The sequence below is a fragment of the Diospyros lotus genome, chromosome 2 (genome assembly GCF_014633365.1).
Source record: "Diospyros lotus cultivar Yz01 chromosome 2, ASM1463336v1, whole genome shotgun sequence".
Classification (NCBI taxonomy): domain Eukaryota; kingdom Viridiplantae; phylum Streptophyta; class Magnoliopsida; order Ericales; family Ebenaceae; genus Diospyros; species Diospyros lotus.
The window spans coordinates 10,477,067-10,497,968 of NC_068339.1; the positions used below are offsets into that span (position 1 = coordinate 10,477,067).

Below are 20,902 nucleotides of genomic sequence, written 5' to 3' on the forward strand. Positions count from 1 at the left end.
CATCTGAATGGGTTTGGTTTGGGTTTGGATATTGAAAGCTAAAATTAACCATTCTACTTGCACGGTTTTGTTTTGTATTTTTTGGCCATTTTGTATTGCTTTGTAATTCCATCATTATATATAATATAATTTTTGTTAGCAATTTTATTTTTACAAACAAAAATTATTACTTTTGTGAAGAATCCGAATTGTCTGTTTGACTGAATGTGCAAATGGTCAGTTTTGCCCTTTGTGAAGATGGGTTAATCTCAGGTAACCTAATATCAGTTGTATCAAATGTCAACTTTTTAACGCTCTGCTATGAAAATCCGAGTACATTGAGGCAAAGTAGTGCAACAAAAGAATCGGACAAATTAATTATATACCTCACATAAACTGAGAATTTCCAACAGCCAATTCCAAATGCTCTACCAAAATTGGCTTTGTAACGCTGTGGCGTTACAAGCGTGATGCATATTGACATTAAATTAAGTTTACGCTCCCCTTCTCCCAAATTCGAAATGAATAGAAATACCCCTCTCCTCATAGAACGCGCTCAGATTAATGCTTGCTTTTTCTTCTTGTTGAGACTTTCCTTTTACCCTCCCTGTTAGACTTATTGAAGCCCTTGAGGGAAAGTGCACTTGAGACACTTTTGCCTTCTAGCTTTTTAGTCATCTTCACCACACCCGCCATTCCTTTCCTTGCAGCAGCCCGCTGCTCCGGTCTCCGGCTCATCATTTTTCGATCGAGTGGCCAATATGCATACGGCTCCAGCTTGCCCTTTCTTTTCACATCCCCACTTGCCTTCTTGCTACCATATTCAGACCCCGTGTAAGCCCACCCACCGCTGTCCAATGATGTTTTCCTGCGCTTCTGACCTCTATGCGAGTTCTTGGACATGCTACTGCCTGCTTGACTTCTTTCGTCATCAGAGTCGGAGTGGTCTGGTGACGTCTCCTTTGGTTTCTTCCCTTCCTCGCAAATTATCAGCCTCCCTTCAGCATCTACCTCTGGCTTGTCATCCAAATCCGCCCTCCGTTTGAGATGATGCTCAGATGATCGGAGAGCTGACCTGGTCTTTTGCCGGTCAAGTAAGTCAAGTGGCTCATCCTCATATTGGTCAAACAAGTCTTCTGGCAAGCTCTTGGCTGCTTTACGAGTTCTCTTGGACCTATAGAGACATTAGGTACAGGTTTAATTAATCAATTAATCCATGAAGCGCGCTCCCAGAGAACACGGTGAGAAGAAAGAAACTCATATCAGGCTTCCCTACAACCTAATGAATGGCCTAGTGAATGGCCTAGTGAACAGGACATCCTCAGCAGGACCTTCCAACACAACAGAAAATATATATATGGTGTCCAAAATGAAGGAATCAGTTATTAGTTAAGAACTTTTTAACCCCCAGTGCCTCAAGCTACGTTGTTTATTTAGTTTTCCCTCTGACCAAATATTGACTGCTCTCGCTCACCTGAGAGAAGATGGTTGAGATGTCAACAATGCGGAACCCTTGCTCCTCCTCCCAGAAGAAGTCTCCATATCCATATATTCTGCATCACTGTCCGTTTCTTCATTGCCAAAATCAGAAAATATTTTTGTATGATTCCACCTGCTTAGCCTGTAAAAGAAATTACAGAATCAACGAGGGGGCCAACATAAAAACAATAAAGCTTCCACGACCAGAAATCATGTGAAGTAGCAGAATAAATAATGTTGATAACGCGCATGGGGATCTGATAAAAAGTGCAGCTGCACCATATTCATCTTTCAGGCAATGTGAAAAAGTTTCCAAAAGACAAACCTTGATGTAGTTGCTTTCGACTGATGACTCTTATTATCCTCAGAGTTGGAAGCAGTTCTCTTTTCTTTCCGCTCCTTAATCTGCATTTGGACACACATCAAATGCATTTAAGTTTGGATGGGGTAAACTATGAATCATTATGGAACACGCTTAAAGCTATAGATGGACCTTTCTTATATTAGTGAGAAGTTTCATGTGTTCTTCAGGCATTACAGCCTTCACAGCATCCAACCCACATTTCTTGACTAGCATTTCAAGGAGAAGCTTAACCTGCAAAAAGCAAATAATCCTTGTGATTCCAAGTTTAACTGATAACTAAAGGGTCAGAACTATTTTGACCCAAAAAAGAAGAATTAATGCCCAAAAAAAAACTACTTTTGACCAAATTCCATTTGCAGTATAAGTAATTAATGCCTGCTGGAGCTATCTTAAGTTGCATGCATGCTAAATAATATATGAGATACTAAGACCCGGAAGTGTTGCATGCCATGATGGGCTATGATTGTAGCTCAGTCTTGCATGAGTATTATGCTGCAATTAAACATTCAGATAAAAGATTAAATCCAGATCAGATCAGAATAGAATAGACCAAAGTCCATTCATGAAAATTTTACTTGTATCAATCAAATCCTAATTGACTTACAAGGTAGAAAAATTCAAATCCAGCTTATCAGAGAACAGTTACCACGAAAGTTTAATTGATATAGCAGTTTGGGATCGAAACATTCAAATTTCAGTCATTAGATCTTGAACAATATTAAAGCCCAATGCACAGGTCATAATGGGACCATTTTGAGTTATGACACAGTCCACCCATATTTAATCAACCCATCAGTTCAATTTATACCCCTATCTTGAAAATCCCATCAATCTGTTTATTTGGAATTAAATAATCACCCAAGAAATTCTGGAGCATGAGGAGTTATGTTCTGGGACAAAAAGAATAGAATAGAAGTGTGTAGCATGAATAACCGGAGAGTTCCAAACACCGACTCCATGTTAGGACAACTCTGTATAATGATTGGATCCACTCTGACCATTGTAATTATATAGGAAAAAGAACAATCCAAATTAAGCCAGCAAACAGTTCTTCAACAGTGTCAAACATAACCAGTTCAATGGACAGAATTCAACTTCAACCTCTTCCAGGTATACCAATTTTCAACTATGCCTATCTTTGATAAACTTCTCAATTTAGGGCTTTACTCTGAAGAAACAAAGTAATTCTGAAGCAAGATGCTTTTGACTTGTGAAAGCAAACTGTAAATAATGCCAAGACTATAATAAAAATCCAGAGTATAGAGAATGCAGAAATGCTGGGAAACAACATTGTTCCAATAATTAAATAGCCCAAGCTACAAAAACAAGACCTTCGCTTTAAAATGATTCTTAGTGCTATCTTGCCACTTCAGCAGACCATCTACCATGCTACTCAAGTGCATTTGTAAACCTTCAGCTTGTGATTTTGCCACCAATACCTTCAAAAGACCTAGATTGGCCTGCATCAAAGTAAAAACCAAGAAAATTAACATCCATAACACAAAAAATAAATATATAAGGCAAAATAACTGTAATCAACTGATTATTGATTAAAAAAAACGAACTTTGACTATTTCTTTGTTCTTTCTCTGCAGGAGGAGAAACGTAGATGGCAGGACATTATAAGCAGCAGAAACTAGATCAGAAAATTCATAAGCCAAGCGGGCCAATCCTTTCACTGCCGCACTAACCATATGAGGAGTCTCGCCAGCCAGGCCTCCAGCCACCTGTGACCATGGAAAGTAAGCAACGCTACACCTTAAATATTAATAAATTTATTTCAATTATCAAAGCAGAACAGATATCATACCATATTAAAAAACTGATGTAAGTTTTCTTTTCTTCCACCTTTCTCTTCATCACCACAGACATGCCCAATTTGGACAAGTATGTCATAAGCTCTGTTTCTTGTTTTTCTATTAGCCTGCAAGAGATTTTTTTCCCTTTTTCAATAAGTATTAGCCTGTAAGAGACATAATCAAAAGAGATTCATTTGTGTTTCTAACTGTACTATTATAAAAAGCAAGAATTGGCATAAATACAGAGAAAGACAGTCAAACTTCTTTCATCCGCTGCCTTTATCCAAGTTATTAAACCATTACTTCAAACCATGAAATGCAATGACCAAATTAGAATACAAAACCACTCCTCTGCTCTTTTTAACTGAGGATTGTGTTGCATGAAATACTTATTCAACCAAGATTAGCATGCCTAAGATATATGTAAGGAAAAAATGAGAACACACCGTGCAATAATTATGATTTACCAAATAAAGAGCATACTAGACAATTACAAAAAATGAAAAAAAAAACAAAAAAATTAATTTCCATCCATGCTTTATCAACCAAAATTTACAGCAAATAAAAATAATACCTCTTTAAGTGCAAGTATAATTTCAGTTAAAAAAGAACTAACGATGTTCTGCCACCTTCGCTCTGATTCATTCTGTGGCAAAAGCATAAATAGCCTGTTAGTTGCAAGCAACTTACCTATCATATGCGGGCAAATTGAGGATCTCTGTTGAATATTATTTTTTCATATGCACTCAACTATTGTACTGAAATATCAATTACAACCTTGGATACATGAACAATTAGGAAGTACAAACAATCCAGCCGATGCCGTTTGGCCGAAAAATGACATGAAGGCAACGCATCAATCATCAGATTAAGCAACTCCTCAAGCTTTCTCGAAAGAAATCCATCAGAATTCTGTTGATTCAATCAGTAGGCATAGCCATCAATTTGGGGATAAAAAAATTACAAAAATGCTGAGAGAATTGATAGCAAAAAGCTTAGATCTTAGAGCTCAGTGAAGAGCTATTAAACACAATCAATGCACTGCCCCAGGAATCAGAAAATATGGTGCAAAACTTGTATGATCAAAAATGTTTCAATTGCCCAGCCAAAAACAAATGTTCCAATGTAATATCCAGAAGTGATGCTTCAAGTTCAACGCAGTTTGATGGCTATTTGGCCCACTCATCTTTACTATTCTCTCAAAGTTCCTTTTTTTTGGCTAATTTTTTTAGATACATTTTACAGGTTTATACTAATTCTCACGCAGGTTATCTGATAGGCCACCGGTGTATTGGACCTACCAAAGACACCACAAACAGTAACATGCATGAAGGTTAGAATAGGGAATTAGCATATGCAGGTTGTTACAACCAGCATGTGCGCATGGGGGGTAGTTTTGTAATCCATATGCTGAGGAATAATCTGAATGTGCAAAGGAATTCGGTTAGAGAGGAGCAGAGGAGAGGTATAAATAGCTGAGAAGAAAAGGGAGAGGGTAACTGGTTTTTGATAGAAGAATTGGGAGAGTTATGGGCCTCTCGAATGCCCTGGTTTATTCTTGTTTTCTTGCTAAAAAGTATTGATAGCTACTAATACTTGATTGTTGTTTGGATTTCTATTGGGGTTCCTATCAATTTGGTATCAGAGCATTTCGATCCTAATGGTGAATTTGACTGATCCAGTCGGTGATTTGGAGATGAGGGTGGAAGGCATTCAACTGAGAGATGATGCCATGAGGAGTGCGCTTCAAACGATGGAGAGACACCTAACGAACCTGCTAGAGCAGTTCACGAGGATGCGAGCGAGATGGGAAGAACAGGAACGGGCGAGCAAGAGAAAGGAGAAGCGAGATGAGGAAGACCAACCTGTGGGTTCGCCCTTGTCAAGGGAGGGAATGCCAGTAGCTGGAGGGAGAAGTGGCGAAGGGGGCGACTAGGTCGATGGTGTCGGAAGGCAGCAGTACCGTGGGAGACGCCGGGAAATACCCATCTTCGAGGGAGATGATCCAGATGGCTGGGTCTTTAGGACTGAGCGCTACTTCATAGTGAACCAACTGTCCGATGCAGAGAAGTTGAAGTCAGCGGCCTCATGCTTTGAAGGAGCGGCTATGTTGTGGTTCCAGTGGGAGCAAAGACGACGACGGGTGAGGAGCTGGAAAGAGCTCAAGGCGATGTTGAGGGATAGGTTCAAGACCGCGCAAGAAGGCAAGGTGGAAGAGAGGTTCCTTGCGCTTCGACAGTGGGGGTCCGTCAAGGGCCACTTTATCAAAGGATTAAAGCCAGTCATCCGAACCGAGATGAGGGTGTCGAGGCCGATCGGGCTAGAGCAGATGATCGAGGATAAAATGGAGGGGATGCAGAAGGGAGTCGACGCCAGAAGAAGGGAGGTGCAATCGATGGAAAAGAAGGTAGCAATCATGTTGGACCAGTTCGCATACTTGAGGACGAAGTGGGAGGATCCAGAACGGGAGAAGAAGAGCAACACGAAGGAGGGAGATAGACCTTCGAAATTTACCAAGAATTCCGAGGGATCACCTGGAATCGAAATGGCAAGGAGTTTTGAGGGTGGAATAGGAGGGAATTGGCGGCCAGAAGTGCGGGGGAGATGATGAATTTTGAAGAGGAAAATCTAGATGAATGGATTTTCCGAGCCGAAAGATATTTCTCTATCAATCAGCTGTCCGAGGAGGAGAAAATCGAGTCAACCATCGAGTCGGCTGCTCTATGTTTCGAAGCAGGGGCTTTGGCGTGGTTTCAATGGGAGACTCGACAGAAGGGAGTTCAAAATTGGGAGGATCTGAAGATCCACCTAAGTAAACGATTTCGATCTTCACAAGAGGGATCAATGGAGGAGAGGCTTTTGGCCCTCAGGCAAGGTGACTCCATGCAGGAATAACGCCTTCTCTTTGAGACTTTGGCGGCCCGAGTGGGAGAAGTTTCAGTGGCCCTACTGGAGAGCACATTTGTTAACAGGTTGAAGCCAAAAATCAGGGCAGAAGTTAGGGTGTTACGACCATTGGGTCTATTGCAAATCATGGAGACAGCCCAGCGAATTGAAGACAAGATTCACATACTCCAAGCCCAAGTAGGTCCTGGACCACCTGGGAGCCCTACGATTCAGCAACAATTTCCTACTTTTCACCTTGAGGACAAGGTGAAAGTGCAGGAGGGGAGTAATGATAGGCCACCAGTGTATTGGACCTACCAAAGACACCACAAACAGCAACATGCATGAAGGTTAGAATAGGGAATTAGCATATGCAGGTTGTTACAACCAGCATGTGCGCATGGGGGGTAGTTTTGTAATCCATATGCTGAGGGAATAATCTGCATGTGCAAGGGAATTCGGTTAGAGAGGGGCAGAGGAGAGGTATAAATAGATGAGAAGAAGAGGAAGAGGGTAGCTGGTTTTTGATAGAAGAATTGGGAGAGTTAAGGGCCTCTCGAATGCCCTGGTTTATTCTTGTTTTTTTGCTAAAAAGTATTGATAGCTACTAATACTTGATTGTTGTTTGGATTTCTATTGGGGTTCCTATCATTATCCAACCCAATCATTAACAACAATAACTTATACATATCATATCAAGCTTAATCCCACTAACATCAATAATTCATATTTCATCATTTATAATGTCATTGACCAACATACAAAAATACACTAGCATGTAAAACAACACATGTAAATCAATCTTTTGAAGAATTATGAACAATAAGGAGTTCAATAATTGTTTCTAACTATTATTTATTTGTATGAATAAGTTTTAAGTCCCTCTTTCCCTCTCAATCTAGCCATATCAATAATCCAATAAAACAATTAATTCACTGAACATACATAACACGATTAGACCAAATGCAAAGGCCATGGGCATAGATCATTGGCACTACATAATAATTTATAATTTCATTTAATTTATGTGCAAAATAATGATTAATATTTGCTAACGAGAGAAGGAGGAGGAGCCGAGAGCTAAGAGACTAAGAAGATAAAGATGCATACTACTATATCTAAGTTATTATTTTATTTATTTATCTGTTTGAAAAGTTTGTAAATTAGCCGTTGTAATCTAGTAAAGTGTAATCTAGTCCTAGTTCTTAGGAATGTAATATAATCCTAAAACTTAGGAGAATTCTTAGGAGTTCGTATAGGCTTAGGAGATTGTATTGTATCTATAAGTACGTGTACATCTGGATATGAATTCCATGGAAGAATTATTCTGATTTTTACTACAATATTAAATAATATAACTATTATATTAAACTTTATTTTATAAAAAGCATTCTTGTATCTTGCAATGAACTAGTCAACTGCTAGTAATCCATGACAACATGATACAAATGGGATAATGTAACACTTCAGAGAATCAAAAACAATAAAGATACCCGGAGAATAACAGAGAGAACTTTATATGCCTTCTTTTGGATCAGACCGTCAGCATCCTGCAGAACATGGATATGTTACAATTAATTACTTCAACCTTTCGAGTGTAGAAAGACCAAGATGATCCCTCCTTTAAAGTGCCATAACCAACCAAAAACAACAGCAAACCTTTAAGGCAGGCTCTATTGCAGCAAACAAAAGATCAGTCTCTTCAGCATCTAACCCAGGCAAAAGTGCCACTGCCAAGTCAAGCAACTGTGCCCTGTACTTGACGCATAAAATACCTTTTATGTACAACACAAGCCTAACAAGTATTAGAACCTTAATATTTGTTAACTACAAATGGTAATCTATCACCAAGTAATGGACGACTCCAATGTGGCCTCTGGAGACAATCAGCTGTATACAACATCATCCCAAAATGCAGGAAGACTATTTTTTAAACTTGTGACCCCAAAACACAACAAAAGAGCCTTCGACTGCTGCCTCAAGGCTGCCTTTTGGAACTGAGTACATAAAACCCCAGGAATTTAGAGATTTGAGGAAGTTCGGGTGTATACAGACTCCCCCTCACCTAATATGCAGGAGGTTTTCTTATAATTGGGTCATAATGGAGCAAGCTTTACTAGATAAAGCACAGAAACTTCCTAGGGGTTGTACCGGTGTCGCTGACACTCCGACCCTTGAAATTTTTAAAAAGGATACAGGAGGTAATATGTGTAGGATATGCATGTCCCCTATGAGGGCATAGGACATGCATGTCCCTATGCGGACACTTCAAAGACAAAAAAAGTAAAGGTTTTCTTTTTTTCTCTTTAATTTTATAACTTGGTAATTGCATGATTCTTTTGTTTTTCCATGTTTTGATTGCATGACTACTCAATTTTCATACCCGTCACACTTCTATTCTCTAGCTCTTTAAATATCGATTGGATTGTGAGAGATAAAAATGATTGGACTATGAGTTGATTGCTAATTACATTACAGTTATTCATTTGGAATTTTGGCTTATCAATTTTAAATGCATATTTGTGAGTATGGAATAGAGTTTTCAATCTTTTGATGCTTTATTCTGCTTCAAAAATATAAAAAAAAATATTTTATTAATTGACGTATCTCAATCACATTTGGTCTTCCTTTTTTGAAAAATTGTGTTCCTGTGTTCTGCGTCCATGTCTGTGCTTCATAATACTAGCTAATGAAGGTAAAAACAAGATCAACTTGCAGTTTAGGGCCAAAACAGAAGTCACCTTGCTACTGACAGTGAACTTTCCTTTGATGCGGTGTCAATCTGCATTGGGTTGGAATTCTGGGGGTTTTCTGCTTTGCCAGCTTCCTGTGTGACCTTTAGAAGCTTCCGCATTGTAGTCTTAAAGAACTTTGTGACAACTTCTTTATCAGCAATGGAGGCGAATTCACTGATTGTTGTCTGCAAATTGCAAAGATTTGTCGCTAAGACCTCAAAAATCAGTAAAAACAACCAAGACTTCAACTAAATTGGTTTTAGCATGGAACACTTTTCAGGTACTTATCAATGAATGTGCTACAGTCAATACTGAACAACATTGCTCATACCACAACTCCAGTTCAAAATAAATTGGGGAAGGACATTAAGGGCAAAATTTGTTATGTAAAGAGAAGGATGTTGGACACAGTTTCAGATATTTTGTGCTTTGGGCAGGCTTGCTCCAGATGGAAATTAAGATGCACTAGGCCAACCATTCCTTCTTGTGTAAAGTAGCATATTTGGCAAGAATATAATGGTAGGGCCTTTGATTGTACAAAAGAAACACATTCAGAGCATTTCAGGGAGTAATTTTAACATCCTTCTTTTGTGGATCAGGGAGGAAATTCCCTTTGCTATAGTTCTCTTTTTACATTTTTCTGGATCATATTTCGTTGTAATTAGTCTTAGTTTTCCTTCCTTTCTTTTTTTCTAAAGGATTCAATCCCTATTGGCAGTGCATTCAATCCCTTTGGAGCAATCAATCTAAGGGTTAAGACTCCCTGCTTTGCAAGGCTTGGGAAATGGTCATATTTGTATGCAACCTTACTCTTTGGAACAATTCAATAGGCAGAAAGAAAATATGGATTGCCTGGCCAACCCCAAGTAATTAAACTGAGGCCTTCGGTTTTTATTTTTCCCTAATTGAAATTCAGAGACCTAATGAGTTGGGTTGCAGCTATTTCTATGATATTTCAGAGATGAATATGCCAATTTAGTTTACAAAATAGCAGCTCCAGATAAGGCCACTCAAATGATACATACTGTAGTTGATCCACCACATTAGAAGGGACATGTGTACTTCAATTGATGGGGCCAAAATGGAGAAAAGCATGGTGAGAATGTGCAGTTAGATATAATTCATTCGAGGCAATCAGAATTACATATTGGCCAAAAAAAAATAGCACAAAAACTAAAAGCCCTTTAGGTGAAAGCATTCAGATTGTATGACTACATGCATTTTTCAATGGCTCCATGAAAATGGTGTAATGCAAACAGCTTTCAAGGCAATGCACTCACATAATAAAAGAATACAAACATGAAGATGTACAAAATTATATCATATTAAAAAAATTTATTTGAGTTCATATTAAGTTGATACAAGTTGTACAGAAGGTCATATGGGAAATGATCATTACTTGCAAGGGCTATATCTATCCTGCAAACAGAAGGCAATTTCTTTTTTTTTTGCCTTTTTGTTGACAAATATTTCAATTGGAAAGGATATAAATGTACCTGTAAACATCCACCTGCATCCTTGGGCAATTTCATGAAGATACCCAATAGGACAGATAAAAACTCACGAGCAGAAGACTTTAGGACATTTAAATTATTAGCAGCAACCGCTGGGGTATAACGAGCCACAGCTTGCTGTTTGAGAATGTTTAATTCAGAGCCACTTTGGTCATCCTTTCTTTCTACAATTCTCTTATTTTGCTGAATAAGGATCTGCAAACTCGAGCATATTATTCCGTGTATGTCCAATTCCTCACGAAGAGCATGGCACAATATTTTCTCCAACTCCTTCAAACTTTCAGCAGCATCCAGAGGGTAGTTGCAAAAAGAAGGCAGCAATGACCACAGCGAGTAAACAAGTCCATTTACACTCCTGGATGAATAGATCTTTCCTTCTTGCTCAAGCTGCCAAGAATCACCATGAATGGGTAACACTTACAACAAACAAAAACATAATCCATATAGAAAAAAAACACCCATACCATTTGAGATCTCTGCCTCACAGTTCCAATCATACCCAAAATTGACTCTGTAAAGAAGCTTAAACGGGCACCAATAATGTATTGTTTCAAAATTGGGAAAAGCCAAACATTAGCCTCAGAGAGATCTGCAGCCTCCAACTTAAGGGGAAGGATGCCCAAGAATGTTTCAGGACCCATGGCACCAAGGGCTGATCCAATGCATTCATGCAGCTGCTTAACAAGTACAGTAGCATGTTATAGGCCAAGGGAACACTGATATGTTGCAAATGAAGCAAGGTAAAATATCATTTGTAATAAATTCAGAACTTAAACCAAAAATGTCAGGCTGATGTAATAAAGGCTACCTTTGCGCACCAAGGAGATCACAATATCATCAGCTTGGGAAAATTGTTTGTGTGCCCAAAGTTTTTTCCACAAGTTAAGGTGACAAAAAAAGGAACTCCTTCAAGACAAGTCTCATGTGTTTTCAATATTGTGAATTTAGAAATCAGAATTTTAATGTCCCAAGTCTTATTTATCAAGAATTTTGTATACATGGCACCTTTTAAGTTGAGAAATATCATAAAATCGTTGAAATTATTAAACTCCAGTTCTCACACAATATGCACTGAAACAAACCCAAAACTGACGTTGCAATAAAAGCTTAAAAAGTGTGTATATATACAAATACATACATATATAAACAAGTTCAGGAACCAATTTCACTCATCTAAGACTATGAATTCTCTATAGCTGTATAATTGGCCACACGGGTCTAGATCTACCAAGAGTCTAAAACATGCATGTACTCGGAAATCTCCTAGAGGAAAACTGCAAGAAAAGCACCAAAAGATATTAAAATGAGAAAGGAAAACCATATTTTGCAATAGCTAATCTTCAGGTTCATCAATCTCTTAAGCTTGGCATTGTTGTCAGCCTGAATACTTGAAAATTTTAAATTATACACTTTAGTTTGACTTCAAGGCTAGGTTAGATCAAGGCCACTTAACTAACCTCATCATGTCAGTAAGTAAACCATATAGCAACTAATAGATTGGGGGGGGGAAGGAGTAGAGAACTGACGAAGAAAGATTATTAATAAGCAATTCTACCAGAATACTAATCCAAAACAGAATGGGAAAATGTTAACAAAGTAAACAACACCATAAACCCAATTATAATAAAGAGGAGGGTTCTTGGAAACAGCATACTACCTGCTTTCTAAATGGGAAGTCTTCATCTGGCAATTTCTCCATATCTGCCAAGTTCTTTAGTGTTCCCCTCAATAAGTAAGAAGAATACATACCTGAAAGATCAATAACTTCAAGTTTTACTGAGAGATTGATAATCCAACATATTGAAATATTTGGTATAATAGACTTATCAAATAAAAAAAAAAAAAAAAAAACTGAAAGGAAGATTTGATACGGCATTACATGGGTACAAAAATCTATCAATAATGAAACAAGAACTAAAGATGAAAAGCAAGAAGAAACCCCCAAAACAAGCACTGAATCCAGAGATCATTCCAGTTCAAGGAATGGATGTGCACACAAAACATCTTAATCCATTAAGACTCATTTTAGCAAAGTAGCATAAAATAGATAGGCTGAAAGGGCAGGTCGGCTACAGATACCCTTTTACTCAGAAAAGCAGCTCAAACAAAGAATAGGAGTACCTAATTTGCTAAACATAGCCGAAGCAACCTGAAATGACACGTCCCAAACTGCAGCATAGTGATAATCAAGTAAATTTTCAACAGTTGAACAAATTTTTTCAATGATGGTTGGTCCAGATTTCCTTGTTTCCTCATTTCTACTTGCCATAATTTGATCAATTCCCTGTTTGATCAAATTTTCGTCAATACATGAGTCTATTAGAGACTTGAAGGATTCCATTGCTGCAAATAAGACCTCCTCGTGTTCAAATGCCAAGACATCTGGTGGAAAACCATTCAAGAAACATAATAAGCTACTCAACAATAACATGCTAGCATTAAAATTTGACCAAGCAAAAAATTGACACATGTTATCCAGTTCACAAGGCACCACATGAAATTGATATTTTATATGGGGAAATAACCAAAAGAGACAGATCAGACCTCTAAGTGCATTGAATACAAGAGGGAGTTTCAGTACGCAAACTTGTCTGTCCAAATGATATATCTTTTTCATTCCAACACCAAGTAGCCTGGCAACGAATGTTGTGTCATCCACAGACATCTTATTTGCAGAGATAGAAAGACCCAACGAGCATAACAGATCTAGCAGCAGTTCAGAAGAAATCTCTAATGTTTGGTGTAGACAAAGTGCGCTCAAACTGTTTGTTATACGCCTGGTAACAAGGGGTTGTCGTATTTCCAACAAAGATTTAAAGTACTTCATGATGGTAGTAGAGAACTTCAAGGACAAAAGAGGAAGACAATCTTTAAGAGCATCCAGCACATAGAGGACCTCTTGAGCTCCTTTAGGCTTTTCAGAAGCACTTGCATTTGATCCACCAGCAAGCAGCAGAAACCTTTCAAAGATGTTTGCCATGGCTTCACTTGCAGGTCCCAGCACCGGTGTTCCTTGAAAACTAACAAGGACATCATGTAGGCACATATGTGACTGTTTTCTAACCTGTTGACCAAGGAAGTGGATTGCTAAAAGCATTAGAAGGTTTATTTTGAGAACAATTTTGTCAAGAGCTTACGCAAAATGCATACTGAAGCTTTCTCCAAACTAAAATCTTTGAAATTCAATATGCAAAAATCAGCCTTTGCCCTGAGCAGTATTCATGTGATCTCACTAGGAATGCCCTAATCCTCAATATAGAAGAAGTAATGACATGGCTATGATTTATGAAAAAATGACTGATTTATCCAAAGATACCATGGGGTTGATCTCGCATGTTAAAGGCAGACACCCAAAAAGAAACAGGAGCTTTATATGACAAAGGTAGCAATAAACTTATGACAACATATAATATCGACAAATTGTTGTGACACTATATCAGCAACATGCACTTACAAATAATTAATGAATTAACTTATAACGCCACAGTGGCAAGGGATATGGAGAAGGAAATTTTCAATTTCCAGACATGGGACTGCATTAGATCCCAACCTAAGATGCATCAAAACAGAAATCGAGAAAAATATAGGGGTTCCCGATTATAAAGCAACAGAATTGTGGAAATTGGAGAAGGAAAACGGTGACCTTGGGACGGTCGTCAGTTACATAGGCTAAAAGAAATCCATAAAGCGAAGATACATCAGACCAGGTGAACTTCTCCCCAATTATCAGCAAATCCGAAAGGCACTTCAGCCCTGAGGCGGCCCCGGTAGGAGTGATCGATTTCGAGCGCAGGACGCGAACCACCAGGTCAGACACGTATTCGGTTTTCTTCTTGAGAATGGGAATGGAGATTCGAGGAACAATCATGGCGAGGATGGCGAGGAGGGCGTCGACGGCGTGGCCCGGGGGCTGGGGCTCGGCGGAGAGGCGGTCGAGGGAGGAGCAGGTAGCGCCGAAGTAGGCGACGGCGGTTCTAGGGAGGTTCTGGTCCTTGAGCTCCTGAGACATTGCGCCGAAAACGGCGCAGATGTGTTGGTGGCGCTCCTGATCGGAGTTACTGAAACGAGAAAGGATGGAGTCGCAGAAGTCATCGGAATGGAGGAATTGGAGTGGTTCTTCAATTTCGACGCCCTCCATGGAGGTTTCCAAGTTCGCAGAAACCCTAGACGACGAAGTCAGTAGTTACTTACTACTACTAGGGTTTTAGGCAGAAAGAGGGGCAAGAATGATAGGGATGATATGAATGAACGAATGAATGAATTAATTATTTACTTATTGATTTATTTTGGGTTTAGTTTTTAGTTTAAAGGCCAATTGGATGTACTATTTTTCAACTGCCCCAGCTAATTAGGTCAGGGGAGTTGAAAATGGCAGTTAATTTGAGGGTTATCTTTGCAACTGTGATGAGGGACTGACTGGTGACTCCTCCCTTAAAAAACCGAATTGGACCAACTGATTTAAGTAATTTACTACTACCCATACCATTCCCTCTCCTCTGATTATTTCTTCTTCACAAATTGATCTCCCCCATTGATTGGCAGCCCATTCGTTTTTTTAATTCTTCACCCCTTACATTTTTTAGGTTTATATTTCACAGTTTAGCAGTCTTCTTTAATATTAATTAATTATTGCTATTTTGTATTTTTATAGTGTTTGTAGAGGCCCATTAAATTTTCCCACCATATATATATATATATATTTATGTTATATAGGTAATATTTTTACAATGTTTAATCATCCATTATACATGTTATATGAATAATATTTTTAAGCTTCATGTACAAATGATTGATTTTTAAAGTACAAAATATCAAAATTTTGTATCTCAACTATTAATAATTATTACTTTAAGTTCTTATCATGATTTACAAAATTATTGCATATACTACATAGGATGTCATGTATAAAAAAATTATGTTACAAAGACACATCAATTAGCTTTCATTTATATAAATATGGCATTTAATCTTTTAATAATTAAAAAAATAACATTTAAACCTCAATTTAAAAAAATCGAATTTGATAAAAAAAAACCTAAATTTCATAAAAAAACCCTAAAAATTTCATAAAAAGACAAAAATATTTAAAAAAGACATAAATTTCATTAAAAATATATTAAAAATTCATAAAAATACCTAAAAACATTTTAAAAATTTATGAAATTTATATATTTTTTTGAATATTTTTAGGTATTTTTATGAAATTTTTAGTTCTTTTTATGAAATTTTAGGTATTTTTATGAAATTTAGGCCATTTATTATTTTTATGTCTTTTTATTAAATTTTATATCTTTTTATAAAATGTAGGTTTTCTTTTGAATATTTGTATGTCCTTTTTAATAAAAATTTTAGGTTTTTTTGGAAATTTATGACTGTTTTGGATTATTTTTAAGTATTTTTTTAAAAAATTTAGGTCTTTTATAAAATTTTGATTTTTTCTCAAATTTAATCTTTTTTTACATCAGGATTAAATATTAATTTTTTTAAAAATTAAGAAATCAAATGTCATATTTATATATTAAACCTAATTTGATATGTTTTGTTATGATTTTTTTTATATGACTTTGCATCTTCCATAGTGTAAGTAATGACTATTTACTCTTAGTCATAATAAAAATTAAAAATAATAATTTTTAATAATTAAAATATTTAATATTGATGTTTTATATTTTAAAAATTAAATATTATATTTTTTAATTATTTAGGAGTGATTGTATGCATGACATATTTTTATAATGTTTAAACATGGATGCCCATTAATGTGTGTGACAATCGGTGGAGTGAAATTTTTTATTATATATATTGTAAGCACCCTTGTCTAGATATTCTCAAAACACTTAGACTACCCGAACAGGAGCGCCTACGAGAGGAGAAAAATAATGAACCACAAAACAAAGAATACCCTAGCATGCATACACAAAAATAAGAACAGCGAAAGCGAAGCTAAACACATGCATGCACTACGGGTACCCCGTTAACACAATGATCATATGATAAATAAATGAACACAAACTCCTATGCCGACATACACGAGACTCGAGAAAAAACCTGGTATAGTAAAAATAATAGAGTAAATCCTACTCAAATATTAGAGTTGACAGGGATTGACGGGACTGCATGTACACCATACCGACTCTGTCGCTAAAAGTTGATTCCCTTGCCATAACTCACGCTGCCACTACTTGGAATGATGGAAAGCAAAGTGAGTTGAGAGACTCAGCAAGTATAAGAAAATAAGGGCCGAAGGTTGAACATATCCAGCAAGCTCTCCCCAGAACACCAACCCCCAAGTATACACAAATCATGTGACACTACAACACAATAGTATAACATAATAAAAACACACACCGGTCATTGGGGCCCATACAAGACACACGGCACCCAAGTCCTATACCAACATGCCGATGCCCTAAAAGGCAACATGAATCTCCAACAAACCTGCGCGCACTGTCCCGGGTCGGTACTCCCATCACTCATGTGTCCGTGTCAATACTCCCGACACCCGAGCCATAGACTCCCTCGGAACGGTCCTCCCGTCCGAGAACTAATAACTACCAGTAACCATGCAATGCACATAAAAATACAATGGCGTAGTGAGCATCAACGTGATACACCGACGCCCATACATCCAGGCATCAGGCCATGCTCATCCCACATAGGAAACCACACGCGATGCATATGCCCGTGCTGGATGCAACTTAACCAAGCTAGAATGTCCGTGTACAAGCATACTCAATGAATGAATATTCCAACATGCAACCCGTACCCATGTGCATATCAAATCATGAACAGTAATATAATAAATCTAATCGTACAGTAAATCACATACTGGCAAAGCTAGTCAGCAGTGCCTGGTACCGGTCAACGACCAATGACTATGAGTGTCCACCCGACAGTCCACTTTAGGGCCGTACAATACTCTATCCCAACGTCACCAAATAGCTGACCCTTCCCCCACTGCTCGATAGCTTTAACCGAACCATAAACAAACTAGAGAAAATCGTAAATTAACTCGCACGTTTAGAAACCTAGTCCCCAAGCTGGGTTCAGCATCATTCCCAAAAGAGTGGGGGCTGTACAAACCTCTATAGGCACACAACGAATAAAATCATAAAAGTTCTGGATTTAATTTAAATTAAAATAAATAAATATTAATTTAATAAATAATGCTAGGAGCCGAATTAATCTAAGGGAGGGAATAAAATATGAGAAACCACGGAGTTTCTAACGGGAATTAAAGAACAAGAGAAGAGGGTTAAGAGCTTGCCTTTATACGGCCGTTTCTTGCTTTTCTTGCACTCCCGCTGCGAAGTAAAACGTTTAATAGCGATTAATAAAATCGTGGCTCACCTTAATTAAATCTAACAGTGTAATATAAATAATTTAACCTCCTAAAATCTCACATAGGCACACCAAAAATAAAATCCCAATGAGTCTCATATTTAATTTAAATTAAATCACGTTAATAAAATTATCGATTCGTATAATTAATACACGAAACCAAAACGAATTAAGGAAAGATGTAAAATTCACAAAATGGAAAGAGATCGCAAGGGTAGAGGAGAGCTTGCCTGAATTTAGCTATTTACAGCGTTTCCACGCTTAATCACCACCAAATTAATATACGCTGTAAAATATATTAAACTCCCAAAATTAATAAAATTGGATCCAAAATAAAATTCTAACCTTATAGAATGTTTAATACATAATTCTTTACTTACCTGGTTAATTAAACTGCGATTAAACCAAGTTTAATCTTGATTTTTTGCTCAAATTCTTCCATTTTCTCCACTGCACGCGCCTCATTCTTTCTCCATTTTTTATTGTTGTTCTTGTTGTTCGGAGACGCCCAATTTCGGCTTTAAAAAGCTAAAAAATGAGTGGCTAGGAGAGAGCCACGTGGCAGCAGCGAAGGCAGCCGCTGGAGACACCAACGCCTCAGACGAAACGACGCCGTTTTGGGCATTCTTGTTGATTAAAAATCAGCATTTTCCTCATTTGCGAGCGGCGAAATCGAACCCGCATCCAGCCGCTGGTCACCCTCGCGCCTTAATATGCCTTCAGTTATATTTAAAGTGACTTCTAGTCACTTTCCAACTTTTGCACCAGCACTCCTAAACTTTCGAAAATTATCACATGCACAAGAGCTTCCATTTTTTTCTTATTTCACTTATACCCTGACATTTTCAAAAATTCACCAATTGAATTTATTTTCCTATATCATAAATACCCTCAATTAAATTAATTAAACCTAAATTTCCTATTTCCTCAAAATTACATAAATAAACATTTTACTTTAAATTAACCCAATAAATAATTAGTTTCCTTAAACAATAATCACCGAAATAAAAATTAAATCGGTATTTCCTTTAAACCCACAAATATTCAATAATCTCTACAAACATAATAATTAATAATTAATATTTCTCTTAAACCCAAAAATATTTAACAATTATCAATTGTTCCCAATCAATTTAATAATCATTTATTTAATTCCCCAATTTGGGGATGTTACATATATGCAAAAACAAACATATATATGCCAAATTAGGATTTATGATAAACTCAATAGTAATATCTTATTTTACTGTGAATAAAAAATACATTAGTGAAAGTAAAAAAGAAAAAATTAAATGATATAAAGAAAATAAAAATTTGGGTGTAGCGGTAAAATTAATTAAATTTAAAATTTTGAGTTTTAAATTTTATTTTTAATAAAAATATAAAAAATATTTTAAAAATATAGTTTATTAATAGAATTTTATAATATCAAAGCAAAAGATAGAATAGAATTAAAATATAAAACACACGTGTTAGTTGTCTTCTTCTAGCAAACACAGCCGTCGAATTTTAATTGTTTTCTTGTAGTAGCACGCAACGCATCATTTGATTTGCTAGGATTTCTCGCCCAACCCAACCACTGCTAGGATTTCTCACCCAACCCAACCACCCCCTCTCTTGCACCCTCACCTTAGGGCCCCCAACTTCCCCACGCTAAGGGGAAAGTTAATTAGGAACATGCAGGCAGAGGCTCAACGTTGGCTGCCCACAAGGACCCCACCCAACAGAAGGCAGAAATCCTACATTGCGACTGGTTAGTCTCGAACCCAGGCTCTTGGCACCATGCTGTCGCCCCACAACCACAAGTGCTACGCCCTGGGGGCCCAACCACCCCTCTCTCTCTCCTACCTTACTAATAAGGGAATATTTATAGGGGGCGATTTTACTGTACTACTCCTAGGAGGTTATCATTAACTTGGAGTCATGTGTGCCAGTAAAGGCCAATATGCAATCGCCACGTGTCAAATCTTAGGAGCTCTACTTATCCTTATAATTTTTATTATGATTTTGAACTGAAAGAGATAAAGAATAAGATTAAGTCAACCAATGATATCTTTAAATATCTCAAGAATTATCTCTATTAGGGAAGATTATCTTTTTTCCCCATGAAAAGGGGATCAACCTCTCTTTTTGAAATATATCTTATCTCCTAAGGGAAAGGCTAACGGACATCTATAAATAGAGGACAGCCTCTACAGGTATGGGGATCTGATTCCTAAGGGACTCTTTTATTATCTTCCATTACTATTATACTCCTCAAAAATTCGTGAACTGACTTAAGCGTTAGAGGGATCACGGGGAGCGAGTCCCCCCCTCTTTTTTTTACAGGTACTTGGTCCGAGACATAAGAAGGTGATTGGCTCTGCATCATCAATTGGCGCCCACCGTGGGGCCCTCGTTTTTCTTTTTGTCTGCCAAGTATAATCTAAAGCCACTCGAAGCACAATCAGATTGAGTGGGAAAGAAAAGGTTTCACGTATGTGGCCTCATTAACGGTATGCTCCCTGGTTTAATATTTATACATCGATCACTGTTACATAAAAGGAAAAAAATAGCTGGAGGCACTATGCGTATCGACTATTAATTTATGTGTGTAAAGATCAATTTTTGTATGTGTCAATTTTCGATGTTTTCCCATAAGCTTGGCTCTTATGTGACCTCATTAACGGCTTCCGAAAAAATGGGAGAAGAAATTGGGAGCGGTAATCCAGGAGAAAGAAGATGTTCATCTTATTTTATAGATCCTATGAGGCTTGATTTTGCCATCTTATGCGGCTTTATGTTAAAATAAAATCTTTTAGAGAC

At 37.4% G+C, this 20,902-nt stretch overlaps 1 protein-coding gene across 1 annotated transcript; it reads right to left on the minus strand.

Moving 5' to 3' along the window:
• Positions 1–331: 331 nt before the first annotated feature.
• Positions 332–14,998, minus strand: LOC127794500 (uncharacterized). The gene is made up of 18 exons (XM_052325653.1): positions 14,400–14,998; positions 13,301–13,820; positions 12,878–13,138; positions 12,414–12,505; positions 11,221–11,430; positions 10,739–11,143; positions 9,249–9,427; positions 8,167–8,260; positions 8,001–8,057; positions 4,399–4,533; positions 4,196–4,267; positions 3,633–3,746; positions 3,388–3,549; positions 3,154–3,282; positions 1,952–2,053; positions 1,784–1,863; positions 1,454–1,600; positions 332–1,153 (listed from the first exon to the last, which is right to left on the minus strand). Exons 1-18 carry the CDS (start codon positions 14,892–14,894, stop codon positions 541–543), a joined length of 3,867 nt encoding a protein of 1,288 aa, XP_052181613.1. The 5' UTR covers positions 14,895–14,998; the 3' UTR covers positions 332–540.
• Between the last annotated feature and the right edge of the window lie 5,904 nt (positions 14,999–20,902).